The sequence below is a fragment of the Balaenoptera musculus genome, chromosome 9 (assembly GCF_009873245.2).
Source record: "Balaenoptera musculus isolate JJ_BM4_2016_0621 chromosome 9, mBalMus1.pri.v3, whole genome shotgun sequence".
NCBI classification, from domain to species: Eukaryota; Metazoa; Chordata; class Mammalia; order Artiodactyla; family Balaenopteridae; genus Balaenoptera; species Balaenoptera musculus.
Genome location: NC_045793.1, coordinates 100373302 through 100389891, shown reverse-complemented (window position 1 = coordinate 100389891; position 16590 = coordinate 100373302). Strand labels below are relative to the sequence as shown.

Genomic DNA, 16590 nt, shown 5'->3' with positions numbered 1-16590 from the left:
TGGTCCGGAGGAAGAGCCACTGGGTGCACACAATGCGTTTGCTGCTCTCTGCTTTTATGCCTTATTCTCACATCTAACTCGATTACATTTTCCCTCAGACAGCCAGGGAGTCCCTTTAGTTCTCTTACTAAATTAAGTTAACCAGAGCTTTTATTCAAGGATTGCGTTATATTAAGGAGCTTCTCTCCACATTTGTGTTTTGGTGAAAACTTAAAGAAAGAGACTTTAAAAAAACAAAACAATTCTTGTCCATTAAAAAAAAGGTCTGTATTTTTCATTGGGCTTGGCTTGATGATTTTGACACAGTGAGGGTAATACTGATGGGCCATTGTTGCCTGAGATCCCTTCACAGGCCTGTGAAGCAGGGGTCCCTAACCCACCCGGAGCAGCTGCAGTGCCTGACCCTGGGGAGAAATGCCCGCCTGGTGCACCCCGACCTGCTGCCAGCTGCGTCTCCAGAGGATTCTGGTCCCTGGACCTTGAGACGCAGCCCCCTTCACCACGCATTCCATTTCAGTTGTTCACTTTTTAATGAAACAAATTATAATATTATTTACCACATCCGGGCCACAAGTGATGAACTTAGCTCACAGAGTTCTCTAAAACGTGTCCCTCTTCTAAAACTACGCTTGCCTCTCGGGAAAAGTCTTGTTAGTGGGATTAAACTGGAACATGTTGAAACTTTTGGGGAACAGTTTGCTTATCTCTTGCCCTAATTCTGGTGGCCTATGAACCCTTTCCGAGATGAGCTAGAAAACATGCCATGAGAGAGAAGCCCTCTTGTGACTTGAACTTACAGATGTTGACATTAAGGGAAGTTCATCATCGTTGCTGCGGGGGTGAGATTGCTGACTTTCCCCAAAACCTGCCAGCCCTGCAGAATGTGTTCTTCCTGCCAGTAGTGCCAGGAATACCATCTTGGCCTGGGGAGGGCAGACTAAGGCCAGACTGTCAGACCCCTGTCTCCCTGCTGGATACAAAGGGTGGTGTTTGTCCCCAAGTCCCCCCTCACACTAGTTTTGAGTAGAAATAGCCTGCGGTTCTTCTGGACAGTTTCACCCACGTCCACACGGTTTAGTCTTGAGCTGTTGATGGGGGATACTCGCTGCGACTTGTGTAGTCAGCGATTCTGATTTTTGTTAAGAACAGACAAAAGCTGTTCAAGTCCTAAAGAATGTTGTTTGTGCTTGAGGACTTCCTGTCTGTACGTAACAAGCAGCGCTGGAGATGGGGCCAGTGAAGCCGCCCTGCGTGCCTGACTTGACGGGGCTGTTGCTCCCTGCAGGTGAATTTATACAAGAACCATACTAGTAGCTGCGCAGTTACAACTGCGGGTGCCAGGGTTCAGCAGTGAAGGACTGATGGTGTGTCTGCACTGAGTTTCTGTAAGGCGCGCCCTTGATGTTCATGAGACAGAGAGGAGAACGCTCCTGGGTGACAGTCACACACCAGATTTGGACCTGAATTTCCTCCATTGTTCCCTTTCAGGAACAGACGTACGATCTGCACGTTGTTGACACAGCCATGGTGGCTCATGGGATTCTAGATCAGGGGTTGCTGGCTCTTCTTGAAAGACCCAGACAGGACTTTCAAGGCTTTGGGGCACCACAGTCTACTTCCACCTGCCACTGCCATGTGGAAATAGCCCCTGATGCCCCTAAACAAACAGGCGTGCTGGGTCCCAATCAAACTTTATTTATGAACACTGACATTTGAACTCCATATGATTTTCATGTGTCATTGGAATATTATTATTTTGATTTTTCTTCAACTGTTTAAAAATGTTAAGACGGCTCTTAACTCATAGGGACACAGGTGGTGGGCAGAAGTGGGTGGTGGGCTGTGGTTTGCCGGTCACCGTTCTGGGTCATGGCAGTGTGTTTCAGAAGGTGGCAGTCCACGGTTCTGGTTGAGGTGGCCTGTCACGGAGCTGCGGTGCTTCCAGACACCTTCTCCCGTTGGCACTGTTGGTCCGAGGTCCTGCCGGGCTGCCTTGTCCGGGCTGTGCATGTCTGTGGTTACGGATTGAGTGATGCATTTTCTATGACGCTGCCTCGGACGGGGGTCCCCTGTGTGTGACAGGGTGTGACAGGGCAGGGCTGGGTAGGTGGTGCCAGTGACGCTGGCAGCACCCTGGGATCTGCTGTCCTGCTACTCTGGACTTCTCCGGGCTCTGTGTGCAGCCCTCAAAGCCCTCTCAGCCTGTGAGTGGGGCGTTCGGGTCTCTCTCACCTGGGTGATTAAGTCACGCTAATTGCTTCCACCCAACACAGTTTTTTCCGGCCTCACTGGGAAATGAGGAACTGACTGGCCGCCTCTGTGCAGACCTGCCCTCGGGGGTGTCCTCGGATGTCCCGGCTAGCACCTGCTCCTGCCATCAGCACCCCATATGTGTGTTCTCTGCTGAGTTGGGTGCTGCTGTCCCCCAGAATAGGGACCAAAGGAGGGTAACGCTGGCTTCCCCTCCGGGGCAGCCTCTTTGCCATCCTGTGAATGAACGAGTAGTGCTTTCCTGTTCTAATGACCGCTCTTGTCTCCTGCAGGGCGGAAAGGGACGCATCGGCGTGGTCATATCATCTTACATGCACTTCACCAACGTCTCGGCCAGGTAGGAGGGAAGCGTCCTCACTGCCGCGGGCATCGGGGTGCTCTGAGGCTGGGTGGGCGGGAGGCGGTCAGCCTGGGAGCTGACCTGGAGGCCGAGGCTCGTGTCCCTGGTGCCTAGAAACTCAGCTGCAGCTAAGGGTTTACACTGGTGAGAAAGACGCTTTCGTAGGTGTGCAGTGATTCACACTGAAGACTTCACGGAGGCGTCCAAGATAAAGTGAGTGCTCTGTCATTCTCTGACAAGAACGATAGGGGCAGACATTACCGTTAGTGAAGAAGAGCTCTGCTGTCTCACTGGATGCCTCAAGTTCCGTACACGGCCATGGCCACGGCCGCCATGGCTTGCATGCGTGGCTGCCACGTTTGTATGCAGTGGACCTCTGGGAAGCACTTTGCGTGTTTCCTTTTTCTTGCTCAATCCTCCCAGGTAATCTAGGAGCGTGCGGTCATTGCTCCCACTTCACAGATGAGGAAACTGAGGCTTGGTGGACTTAGGCAGCTTGCTCATGATCTCATGGCCCGTGAGCGGGAAGCCTGGTCTGGCCCGGTTCTCAGGAGGTGCTGCCGTGGGCGAGTGGGTGCCGCCAGCAGGAGGCCGGTCCCGTCCACTGGGGACGACAGGCACCGCGAGACCAGTGAGTGAGGCAGTGGCCGCGTGCCAGCCCTCCTGGCGCTGGCCGTGCTGGTGGACCCAGATGCCCTTTCCGAACACACGTCTCCACTCACACTGAGACCCAGTTCAGAAATACCATTCTTTATGGGTTTTGCATCTGCGTTGGCTCTCTCTGTTCAATGGCCACTTTGTGAAGCATGAACTACTCCATTCTGAGGAAATATAAGCCTATTCATATTAGCCGATAAACCCTTTCCTTTCTAGCGTTAAGGAGTGAAATTTGACTTTCCAAATGTTTTCTCTGGAAACAAATTGGGGAGCCCGTTGCCTGCCAGGCAGGAAACCCAACCCCAGAGCAAAAATTAGATCCTTTCTTGGTGATAATAAGTACTTGTGTGTGTGCCAGACAAATTGAGATTCCTGGTCACGTCACATCCCTCTGCTAAGCCAAAGACATTTGGTCAGAGAGCAGATTTCACCTGCTCACAACAGCGCAGCTCTGTCTGGAACCAGAGTTCCACGCTCCACGGGCAGTCCCGGCATCTTTGGAAAGCATGGAGGCTAAGCTTTATTCACTTAAGGCTTATCAATGACACTCTCTCTAAACGCACCACTTTTTCTGAATAATCGAAGTGTGTCTCATCTGCACGTGTCAGGCAATTCACATGAAAGGCTCTAAGCCTCAAGGTCCTCACCTGGGAAGTGGGGATGATGGCTGTGCCTCACAGGGTTTTGTGACAATCAATGTGTCGTTTCGTGTAAGACAGTTGGAACAGCATCGGCGCTGGTATTAGCTGCTGTTAATGCTGCTGGTACTAGTAGGAGTAACAGTAGTAAATGCTCCTCACTAAAATGAAGTGACCTCACCTGGACTTTTGTAACCTGCTTTCCTAAATTAACACTCTTTCCTAAACGCCTCCCCTGACATCATTTTAGTGGCCGCAGTAGTTCGCCACTCGATGAATAGAATATTATGTATTTTAGCATTTACCAATTTTGCCTATCCAGGTTGTTTGCAGTTTTTCTTTAGAATTTCAGTTGCTTCCGTCTAATGATCTGGTACGCTAAAGCATGCCGTGATAACAAATTCTCCTCAATACATCTTCCATCATTTCTACTATTTTCCCCTTAGATACTGTTCTCAGAAGTAATCATAGGGAGCAGACGTTTTTAAGGCCTTTGTCACAAACTGTGTCCAGATCAAAGCAGACACTTCAAGTCACAAAGTAAAGTAGGAAGAACATTCTGGTACCAGCACCAGAAAGATAAGAGTTCATAAACATGGAGTTGGTGCTAATATTATGAATACTGATAACAATATTAATGCTGAACATAAACCTTGACCAAAATGCATCATCAGCATTTAATAAAACAAGTGAATTCCAGAAAAAGGAATACTTTTAAATGTATAGGTGAGGGACTTCCCTGGCGGTCCAGTGGTTAAGACTTCGCCATCCAATGCAGGGGGGTGTGGGTTTGATCCCTGGTCCGGGAGCTAAGATCCCACATGCCTCACAGCCAAAGAACCAAAACAAAAAACAGAAGCAATATTGTAACAAATTCAATAAAGACTTAAAAAAAATAAAAATAAAAAAATAAAATGTATAGGTGAATATGTAACTATACTTTTTACTCTGAAAAACTTCTGTGCTCTGTATGTTAAATATTCAGTGCTTAAGTGACCCTTGCTTTTGCGCACCCCTGCCAGCCCAGCCCCTTATTTAGACGGTGTTATTATTTTAGATGGTTATTTAGGTAGTGAGGACAGCGGGCCTGTGCCCACAGGTGAGACACGGCAGGCAGGTGACTCTCCCACCTGCCGTACATGCTGCACAGAAAGTGCCACATCCTAGGATCGGGTGCTGCTGTTTCAGGGGGGACTCCAGACCCTGCAAGCCTGGCTTCCACTTGGCCCTGAACGTCTTCCTGGGGGAGGTGAGGCCCTAGAAGAGATGCTAAAGTGGATATGCTCGGGGAGGGGCTGTAGCAAAATGGAGCTCTTAGTGGGTGCCAGCCACTCAGAACAGCCTCAGGGCCTGTCTCACGTCACTCCCCCCAACCCGGCCCCCTACGGTGGCCATGGAGTTAAAGCATGTGCCCTCTCTCTCTCTCTCTCTGCTTCCCCAGTGCTGACCAAGCCCTCGACAGATTTGCAATGAAGAAATTTTATGATGATAAACTCTCAGCTTTAATGCAGCCGTCCCAGAAACGGTATGTATCTGTCCCAGAGCCAGAGCGAAAAAGTGAATGAGATTTTACATTTAAAAGCGTGTGTGTGGGGATGGGATGAATTGGGAGATTGGGACTGACATAAATACACGACCATGTGTAAAACAGAGAGCTAGTGGGAACCTGCTGTATAGCGCAGGGAGCTCAGCTGGGTGCTCTGTGGTGACCTGGATGGGTGGGATCGGGGGGGGAGGTCCAAGAGGGAGGGGATATATGTATACATGTAGCCGATTCACGTCGTTGTACAGCAGAAACCAACACAACATTGTAAAGCAGCTATACTCCAATTAAAAAAAAAAAAAAAATGTAGGGACGGAAGACGCACCTCCCCGGACCAGCCAAGATTAGGAGGGCAGGGATTGTCGGTGTCCAGTGGTGAAGGATGAGCCACCCTGCGTGTGGGTGCCGGGGGGCCCCTGGCTGGCTCCGGCGTGGACGCAGGGCTCCTCCCCACACGCTCAGCATCGGGTCTTCCGAGCTCTCTGCTGGTGTTGGTGCCATTACTGTATTGGGACTGGTTTCTGTCTCCTGGTCCGGGGTCTGTGCACTGTCTCTGGATGGCGGATGTTCCGGGCTTTGCAGGTCACGTGGTCTCTGTCACGGCCACTGTAACAGAGGGTCTGTGGGCAGTAGGAAGCGAGTGAAAGCAGCTTATGTCCGATAAAGCTGTCGACACACACAGGTTTGTTGTTGGCCAGCTTCAAAGGCCCGGGAGTCTTCTCTCTCCTCGACCTCCCCTGGCCCACCTCCCCTTCTCCCCTGCTCGGCGTGGCCCCTGGCAGATGCTGCAGAGGGACCCTGGGGAGCAGACTTCCTCTGCTGCCTGCTCCCGGGTGAATCCACGCTGTCACCAGGCCCAGGTGGAGAAGGACCAGAGGAGGGTCAGGTGCGTGGCCTGAGAAGAGCCAGCAGCCACGTGCCTTCCAGACCCACTTCTTCTGCAGATGGGGGCAGGGAGCCAAGAACACTGCGTTTTTATTTTAAAGCAAATGGCAGGGCATTTGCGCAAGAATTGTCCGGGCAATTGCCGAGATGGTTTTCCTGCATTGTCGCATCTTTTCCCCCAGTGCCAGGGGGCTGGACCAGCGGTCTTGTGGGGACTGAAGGTTCCAGGAGGCAGGTCACAGGTATATTTTGGTCAAGAGCCGAGTCTCAGTATTTCCACTTGGGAAAGGGGTTTCAGGGACCACCAAGAGGCACCTCCTGCTTTGTCCTGGGTGTTTCCCATGGCTGGGTCTGTTTGTGTTCAGACCAGAGTGTCTGGTGGATGTAGGACCCGCGGGTCAGAGCCTGGCCGTGCCCTGCTCTGAGCAAGGGTCCCAAAGGGCATGTGAGCTGCCTGGGAAAAACCAGCATTTTATTAGTATTCCAGTTAAACAGCCCTTTGATCTATTTCGAACCATTAAGTGTCATTTCTTGGTTGAGCAGTTTCCAGAATGGTTACATTCATGTGAACCCCCGTGTGAGACGTGAGGGTGAACAGGGGGTTACCCACCCCCAAACTCAGCACGCACTGGGGAAGGATATTTGCCTCATTTTCTTCTTACTACCTACTGCAGCTTTTTAATACCATTGAAGGAGTGTGGAAAAAGGGAAACATCTCACTTTAACGTGCCCATGGTTCTCCTGCATCACTGAACGACAGAAGCTGTAGTACTTACATTTTATGAGGGTGGCATGGGTTAAATTTTGCATTCTGAGGCTAATCTCCCTGCACCCACAGATTAGGGGAATGCCAGCCCGCCCAGCGCCTGCATCGGAAGATGCTCGCCACCTCGTAATGAAGCGGGTGAACAACTGAGTGAATGGATAAGTCCCTCTGGAGGAATATTTGAGACCCGGAGGATGTGTGATGACCGCATTTGTGGGGAGAGGCTCAGTGGTGATGGGACCCATCGCCGTGGTCCCAAACGCCCACAGGGGGAGCGTTGCAGGCTGTTTTAGGACTGAACTTAAGAAACCATTTTAAAATCCGTCTTGTGGTGAGAGCTTGGGTTTGTGGTCCAAGAAGTTTAGAGCCTCAGCAGTAAGCTTCCTCCGCCCTTCACTTAATTAATACTGGGTTTAAGAGCTCGAGAGGCAGGAGGTCCATTTGACAGGCGGCAAATTCTCTGTCACTTTGTGCCTCACTCCTAAAAGCCACCGAGCCATTGGCCTGCAGCAGCCTGGCCAGCAATGGCCCACTGGAGGTTGCTTGCTTCCAGCAGAATTCCTCGGGCAAGAGCCCTTCTCTCTCCCTGCACGTGTCGCCTTGAGCAAACCCCAGGGGCAGCTTGTGGAGGCCCCGGGGTAACCTCCTGCAGGGCTGATGGACCTGCTGTGTCAGAGAGGCCCCCGTTAACTTGGAGGCCCTTTCGCTTTGATAAGTAGTTGAAGAAAATCCTCCTACAGCATTAGTTATCGTCAGCATCATGGAAGTGATGAGTTAAATGATGAAATTCTGACCTCCTTTCCTTCTCCGCTTTTCCTTTCCTTCCGTGAAGGAGTTGGGACAAGCGGGTCCCATCACTTTGAGGTTAGTGGGGAAAACGACAGGTAACCGGCTTTTTCTTTGGGACAGCAAACCTCTCCTGAGGGTGTGAGGAAGAAAGGAGCCCGGGGAGGTCCTGGGCGGGGGTCATTCCTGTGTCCCATGAGGTAGAGGGAAGGGGAGGCCAAAAGTCTGGGCATGCAGACACCAGGATTGGATTCCTGGGTGTTTCTAATAGCTGGAAAGTTCCCCAACATTACAGCATTATTTGGGTTTTGATATTTCTGTAGTTTTTGACACGATGCCTTGAGTGTCTGAAAGAACCTTGAACTCGAAGCAAGAAAGCTGCCAAGAGAAGCAGATGTGCAGATCCTTTCTCCGAGGATGTGTGTTTTAGGGAGTGCGGCCGCTGACGCCAGCAGGCTCCCTGTGCCTCGTGCCTTGGCCACTCCGCGTGTCCTCCTGCCCCGGCTTGCAGGGCGGGCTCGAGGAGCGGGACCATCCCTCGGGGGGTCGCCTGGAAGAGGTCTGAGGTGTGTTATCCTTCCAGCCTGGCCGGGGCGGGGAAGTGCCGGGGAACGTTAGGTAACCAGCAAGCCTGGGTCTGGCGCACAGGCCAGAGCTGGTGGGGCCCTGCCCACGTCTCCCCGCCTTCCGTGCTTCCCTTGCAGCTGTAGCCACGCTGAGTGTATGGAGGTGACACCAGGAAGCCTTAGGGAGAGATGGGCCGACACAGTGACTCCTTCTGCTTACAAAAGTATCATTTCACACTTGTTTTCAGGGATATTTAAGCTTATGTCAACTACAATTCACATATTTAGGACGACTTAGGGAAACTCCCATGTAAGTTTCTGCTTTGGAAAGAGGTTATAAATAATGCAATGAACAACTGCAAATTTCAAGCTGCTTTGGAACTTGAAGGAAGTGTGTGCCCTTCTGTTAGTGCCCTGCCAGCTGCAAGCTTGGTTTCTTAATCGTACTTGCTAGCTGAGACGAAGTGGGGAAAACCTCTCCCCCAGGGAGTTATTTCCCTGAAAAGAAAGAAGAGCGCAGCTGGGAGACAGGTGAGCTGTCTGACGTGTGTGGCTGTGGGAGCTGCGCTGACCAGGGAGGACTTTCTGTTTTGGGTAAGACGCTGGGATGGGCTTTGAGAGGCCATCTGACACCCTGTCCGTTCATTCATACACACCTGCCTTCAGTGCTGTGGGTGAATATCACATAGACAGAGTTGAAATCCATCCTTTCCACAATTTTCGGGAGGAACTAATTGTGAAATCCTTGCCTTTGCTTTTATTCCCTCTTATTTTCAGCCGTGGCCTGAATGTTTTTCTTTGGGAGTGATGGTGGCTCTCCAGGTAGTTTCCTGCGACACGTGCCCTGTTTACCTGTCCTCTCTCTCCCGCGGTGCAGGTGTTGGCTAGCTCCACTGCTGACTGCAGCAGCAATTACCGCTTATATTTGCTGTGAACTTTGTTGTTTTTATCGGGCGTTTTGTATGTGATGTCTCTGGGACTTAAGAACAACGTTCTCTTTTCCAGGTCATGCTCAGGTGGCCTACAGCAGAGGTTCTAGCCTGCTTGTCAGAGGGACCGATAAGGGTGTGAAAGTGTTCTGGGAACAGCAGGATGAGGCCACGCCAATGAAAAATTCATGAAAAATTTGTTTTCCCGCACAAAGGTTTCCTTTACTCCTCCCCCATCACACGCACTCATTGGTGGTGCATAGAGAGGAGATAGGCTTAGTTTATGGCATTGAGTGTCCCCTCACCCGCTGCCATGAGCCCCCAGGGGGCCAGGAGTGCCCCCTGGGCTGAGGCCACAGTCACTGGGGGAGCCAGGGCCGACGGCTGCTCAGCTGTGCGTCTGGAGTTTCGGATTTGCCGGTAGTTGCCTGCAGGCCCTGGAGGAAAGCCCTGGAGATGAGCAAGGGGCCTGTACTGTCCCCGGTGGCCATGCTGACCTGCCTGGGTTCTTGGTGGTGGGCTGGGGTCACAGGTGAGGCGCCCCCAGGCTTACGTCCAGCTCATTTACGTCCACCATCAGCCACAGAACTGTACTCATCACAGCTGGAAGGAAGGGACAAGGGTGCTGTCTCCACTCTGTCCATATGCTTTACAAAAATAAGTACATATATGACCCTTGTCACCTGTCCCTCTCTTAGGAGGTGGATGGTGGGGTGATGGGATTGGCGTGAGGTTTTCTTTAAAGGCTGTTCTGATCTCAGTCATGCCGCTAACAAGCCTTATGGTAAACTTTCGCAGTATCACAAAATCCAGAACTTGGACTCAGAAATTACACTTGTATTGCATCCTATGAACAAGCACCCAAAATGACTTTAGCTCCACAAAGTTAGGCAGTATAATTGCTGGCAAGTAGCACTTCACTAATAGAAAATACCGTGAAATATAAAACAATTTTATATTTTTTCCTTCTTAAGGAAGCATGTGAAGGAAGAAGTAAGTTGCATTTTATAATAACATTTTACGTCTTTGATTCACCTAAAATGTGACTCCATATAAAGCAGATTTCTCTAAAGGGCAGATGAGAAGGGCTTTTTTGCACTGGTTACACGATGGACTGGTCAGGAGGGCAGGCGTCCATGTCCCGGTCCCAGGCAGAGGACTGGTCACTCCCTCCCTTCTGTCCCTAAACCCGTGTGAGGGCTGGCCCTTGTCTTCTGGCTCCTTCTTTGGGAGCTTGCAGGGAATCAGCATTCTTCTGTGGTCATGCTGACACTCCACCTGAAAGAAGCGCCTTCTCGTACTCCCTCTGGCTGCTGGGCAACAGCGCCGGCCAGGCTGTGTCAGTGCAAGGGGAGGACCCCCCACGTTTGCATCAAAATGTAAAATGGAAACTGACCCTCACCCCCCTCCGTGATGCCTGGTCTGTGTGCTCGTGGGTCCCTTGGATGTCCGGAGAGTGAAGGGTCACCTTGCCCAGAGAGGTCAGTGTAGAAGGAGCGAGTGGCCAGGCGCCCACAGGGTAAACACGCCAGCCGGGCCCCAGACAAGGCCGAGGAAGCGGGTTGTCTGGTGACCAGCGCTGGAGGAGGGGAGACTGCTGTCCAGAGCAGGTGGCGACTCATGGCCCCAGCTCAACGTCCGTGATCCCTTTTCCTGTGCTCATGAGCCGGGGGCGGGGGGATGGCCGGAGGACCCAGAAGTCTGCAGCGCGGGCACTTAGGTGATAAAAAGTAGCTGGACGGGTCACCTGAATATTCCCGTGTCTGCACGTCTGCTGTCGAGATAGAAGATCAAATGGGAAGGCACGTGGAGCCATCTGGTGGCCAGGCTCCTGCAGCCACGGCCCGGCCACGTGGCCTCCCAGGCCCTCCAGGGCTTGCATCTGGCCTCTGTGACTTGGGTGAGGTTTTGTCCTCTTCTGAAAGGGAAGAGCGTTTTGCCACCAGGAAAATGGAAAGACCCGGAGAGGCCCCTAAGCTGAAGTGAATGTTCTTTTCTAACATTTTTTTCTAAAAGGATAGATTTCAAGTAGAGTTTTTAAAACTTGGGTTTTAAAATTTACTGGAAATTTTCTCTTGTTCAGTTTCCTTTGTATGCAAATTCAGCTGCTTGAGATAATGGACTGCATCTGAATGGCTGGTGTAAATTAGATATTTTTTAAAATTTAGGTGTTTTTGACAAATGACATTGTGTAAATTTAAGGCTTACGAGGTTAATTTGTTACATTCACGTATTGTAATACGATTGCCATTGTAACCGTACTTAGCACCTCTGTCACGTTACAATAATAATCATTTCTTTTTAGTGGTTGGAATAACTAAGTTCTATCTCTTAGCAAGTTTGATAATTATAATACAATACTACACTGTGCATTGTATCTCTAGGGCATATTTACTACTTATTGCAAATTTGTACCCTTTAAAAATTCTGTCCTGTCCCCAAAGCCCCCAGCCCCTGGTAACCACCATTTTACTCTCTGTTTCTATATGTTTGGCTTTTTTAGATTCCATATATTATGAGTGATATCATACCACAAGGAGATATCACCTCACACCTGTTAGAATGACAGTCATCAAAAAGACAAGAAAAAACAAGTGGTTACGAGAACATGGAGAAAAGAGAGCCTTTGTGCACTCTTGGTGAGAATGTAAATTGGTGCAGCAACTAGGGAAAACAGTACGGAGGTTCCTTAAAACATTAAAAATAGAACTACCACACGAACCAGCAATTCCACTTCTGGGTATATATCCGAAGGAAATGATAACAGGCTCTTGAAGAGATATCTGTACTCCTATGTTTATTGTAGCCTTATTCACAATAGCCAAGATACGGAAACAACTCAAGTGTCCCTCAGTGGATGAATGGATAAAGAAAATATGTGTGTGTATGTGTGTGCGTGTGTGTGTTTGTACATACACACACACACAGTGGAGTATTACTCAGCCATAAAATATAATGAAATTCTGCCATTTGTGACAGCATGGATGGACCTTGGGGACATTATGCTGAGTGAAATAAGCCAGAGAGAGAAAACCGGAATTTTTTTAACCTAAGCGGGCTGAGCCTGACTAGCGTTCAGTCCTAGGGAGGAGGGGGCGGTCCCTGGTCCTCCTAGGGGAGTGGACTGTGGCGGGCTGGCTGGAGGGTATGGGGGACCCTGTGCCGGCCGCACAGCCTGGTGATTCAGGGAATGCTTCCCTCCCGCGCCTGCGTGCCTCTGTGTGGTCATTAGCGATGCACGGAGATGTCGGAGGTCGTAGGGTTTGGCTCTGCTCCGGAGTCTCACACTCCGGGTGGCGGGCGCGGCCGAGGCCAGACAGCATCTGAGAGCTTGGCAGGTCTGTGCCCGCTCGGGGTCGCAGCTGCCACCTGGTGCCCCGGGAGGAACCAGTGAGGCAACGCTTCCAGCGTAGAATCTTCTCTCTAGGCCGCCAAGCACCCTCGCAGGGCGCGGGGCCGTCGGCATGGCACGCAAGGCTGTGTGTGGTATTCAGAGAGAAGGCAGGCCTCCCGGCACACGGCAGACGTACACTCTGCCGCTGAGATGGGCCTTGAGGAGGGAGGGCGCAGAGAAGCCAGAAGACGGGAGGGCAGTGCAGCTCAGGGGGGCTCGTGCCCTTTATGGCAGGGGCGGCTCTCACAGTGAGATGCGGCATCCGAAGGCTCCCTGTGGGCTGTGGGTGTGGACTCCAGCCTCCCACTAGGCTTCCTAGTATGAGCAGGAGGTGGGGTGGGTAGGACGAGAGTGAAGCCGAGTGGCCTTCATGCCTTCAGAGGTGTGGTTTGGTTCAGAGAGCGTGCTCATGGGACGGCAGGTCTCTTGCGTTCCCGTTCTCCGCGGGGAGACCGTGACAGCCCCGTGGCCTAGCCCTGCCTGGCTGCGGGTTCCATGGACAGAGGCGATGCCACCTGCACTCGGGGTGCAGGGCAAGAGGCGCCGCGTGTGAGGGCTCGCGCTCAGGAAGCACCCTTGGTTGTGCTTCCAGGCCATTGGCCACGTCAGCGTGGAAGGCCCAGAGGTGCCCGGCGGGCTGTGGCCTCGGCCGTGCTCTGCAGGGCCTGGGCCAAGGCCTGGGGTGCGTACACCCTCCTCGCTGCGAGCGGTTAGGATGGGCTCTCTCCCAGAGCCCCCGGAAGAGCAGGCGGGTTTCCTCGTTTCCCTCCAGCCCCACCTGGGCTCGGGAGCTGTGTGTGCAGGAGCCCTGAGCTGCCTGCCCTTCGCAGGTACGTGCACTTCCTCAGCGGGCTCCTGTCGGGAACGGTGAAGATGAACGCCTCGCCCCTGTTCCTGCACTTCGTCATCCTGCACGGGACCCCCAACTTCGACTCTGGCGGAGGTGAGTGTCTCCCACGGGCTGAGGGTCTCGAGACGTGCCGCCTGGCGCTGGCCCTCAGTTCCGCGTGTTGATAGCCGATTCTGCGTGTCTTTCAGCGTGCCGGCCCTTTCTCAAGCTCTACCAAGCCATGCAGCCTATGTACACGTCGGGGATCTAGTAAGTGTGGCTGCTTCCTGGGGGCCTCCGGAGGGCCCGGGGGGAGGGGCCCGCTCCCGGCTGCCTCTCCCTCTGGAGGGGTGAGGGGGGGAAGCCAGGTGAGCTAAGGGCAGGGCTCAGAAGGGGAGCCGTGGGTGCAGTGCCCCCGTCATCCTGCCCAGCAGGTGTCTCGCTGCGGTCACACAGTCGGCTCTGTGAAGGGACGTGGACGCTGGGACCTGGGGGAAGGAGAGGGCCCCGCACACCGTGTGGAAGTAGACACATCGGGGTCTTGGGACAGGGCCACGGTGGTCTCCCTTTCTCTCCCCTTTGCAGTTTAGACAAAGGTCAGGCAGACATTTCCAGACTATGTACTAATTCTAGACTTATTTGCTTTGCTTTTTTTGTTTGGAGAGGCGTTTTATGCACATCAATGGAAAATGAATAAAGGTAAAAAATGTTCTTAGCATCGTGTCATCACTCAGAATGAACTGTTATCACGTGTCCGGACTCCTGTTGGACCCAGGCACCGGTGACGCTTTGGGCAGCCTCACCCTCTGCTTACCACAGAGGCTGCTGGCACCAGCACGCCAGTACCCTACGCTGCGTGCTGCACTGTGCACGGGCCTGGGGTGGGCCGGCGGGCACTGGCTGTGACGTTGCTGTCAGGACCCTGCCTGGCCCTGCTGCTTTTTCATACGTTCTTTGGACTCATTTTCATAGGAGAGAGTCTGAGGAATTGGATTCCTGGGCCAAGCAGGATATTTCGTCTAATTTCAGTTGTGGGGTTGCTTTTCTCAGAATGTATTCTTTCCATTAAATCATGAAATCGCCTAATGATGTACCTTCTCATTTATTCCAAAGCAACGTCGGCCCAGAGAACCAAAGCAGGATCTATATCGCCATAGAGCCAGCCCAGCTTCTGAAAGGGGACATCATGGTGAGTGTCGCGGCCTTGCCCCTGCTGCCAGTAATCACACCTGGAAAGGTAAAAACAAGTTCATCTTAAAGCAAGAACATGAAACCCACCTCCCACCCTACCCCTGCCCTGAGAAAACCTGCGGGAAGAATGGAAAGCAGCCTTTACCTTAAGGCAGATGGTTAATTTTCTGAGTAAACCTATTTTAGTAAAAGGAACAGAACAAATTGGTAGAGCCGCTTGCTGTGTGCACCCTTGAAATTAAAGTCGTAACTCAGCCACTGCGCTTCCCAGGGCTCCAGTTACCTGACCACAATGTGCAGTCTTAACATGACCTAGGCCTTCCAGGGGTAGGCACAGACATAAAATGTTTATTTATCGTTAGTGGCCTAGGTGGGAGATACAGCTAGTGTACTGCAGCTTGGTTTATGACTGAAACAGTGATTTCTCCAGATAGTTTTGATTCTTGGGGTGCTGCTTCTTGGGGCAGAAGCAGCACCCTGCCCTGTTCCACCTTTGCCTTTTATCTATCTTGAATATACAAAAATGCATGCATCTAAAATAAGAGAAATTTGTCTGAAATAAGGAAAACCTTTAAGGCACGTGTGGGCTTCCCGCAGGCATAGAATAGCTCTCCTGTAATCTGTTTGAGGCCCAGGAGGACACCCTGTGACAAGAAGATACGATGGTTCACAAGTTGGCTGTTTATTTATTTTAAGTGGCTCATCCAGAGTTTTTGAGGAGTCTCGTTAACTTTTCCTAATATTTTGGGGTTTCCACCCTTTCTTCGTGGTTGGTGAACTCCCACCTTGCCCCATCCTGCGTTCTCATGAAGCTCAAGTCAGTGAGGTTCACAAAGGTAAAGATCCTGGGCACATTCACAGCTGATGCCCCCTTTGCGGGCTCCCCAGGGGGCGCCCCTTCCACTTCCAGGCCTCAGGGGTCTGTGTCCAGAGAGGGGTCTGCAGGCCCAGAAGGTGCATGAGGGGGAATAAAAAGCAGACCAGCAGCAAAACGGCTCTGTTTCCAAGTCACCACGTTGAGCGCTTGACAATCATGGTGTTCCACCCTCCCCGCGACCTTGAGATGGAAGAGCCGGTATCCCGTTTCATAGGTGGGAAGGCCGAGGTGCAGGGTGGTTGCTAGGTTTCCACGAGCCTGTTTTCCCAGCCACGGTGCGGCACTGCCCCGAGGAAGGAGGCCTTGGGGCTGGGTTCTCCTTCCTGGCTCTGCACAGCAGCTCGTGGCCTCATCTCTGTGGTTAGGAGGGAGGGGAGGGACGGGGCAGGGGAGGGATTCCCCTACTCTTGTGCTTCTCTACCCAGCGTGCAGCCCTGGCCGAGTCTCCTTGGACCTCCCGGGGTTGTTGGGCAAAGGGCTGAGCACTTATTGGGCGCCTGCTGTGTGCCGGGCACCAACCAGGGCTTTTACCTGGCTGTGGCTCTTGTCTGCTCACCAGCTCTGTCCTCTGGGTCTAGTATTCCGTCTTGAAAAGAGAGGCCAAGAGACCCAGAGCGGCTGAGAGAGGGCGGAGGTGCTGTTGGGACGTGCGCCCAGCTGGGCATTGCCCCTGGCCTGGGAGAGGGCTTGGAGTGGGCATTGCCAGGCTGGGTGCTCCCTGGGGTCCTGATGAGTAGTTGGCCGAGTCCCTTTGTGATGACCCGAGGGAGGGGCTCCCCCTCCAAGAAAGAGCACCTGACTGTGGGCTGGTGGCCGCAGGGTCTTCCCGAGGCAGCAGGAAGTTGCCAGTCCAGAGGCCCACGGTGGTGAGTCACCGCATCTGTCCCGTCTCCCTGCTCCCCCTACCTCCTCCTTCCT

The 16590-nt window shown here is 52.4% G+C and overlaps 1 protein-coding gene across 9 annotated transcripts in view; it reads left to right on the top strand.

Moving 5' to 3' along the window:
• Window positions 1-16590, top strand: part of TNS3 (tensin 3) — a 239058-nt gene that overhangs the window by 112307 nt on the left and 110161 nt on the right. For 8 of the 9 annotated variants that reach the window (XM_036863546.1, XM_036863553.1, XM_036863547.1 and 5 more), the window contains 5 exons: window positions 2544-2608; window positions 5348-5431; window positions 13606-13718; window positions 13814-13874; window positions 14718-14793. In XM_036863546.1, the coding sequence (XP_036719441.1) occupies window positions 2544-2608; window positions 5348-5431; window positions 13606-13718; window positions 13814-13874; window positions 14718-14793 (399 nt within the window). Of the gene's footprint in view, window positions 1-316; window positions 1286-2543; window positions 2609-5347; window positions 5432-13605; window positions 13719-13813; window positions 13875-14717; window positions 14794-16590 lie in introns of those variants that run through there. The other variant, XM_036863554.1, reaches the window with a different exon arrangement.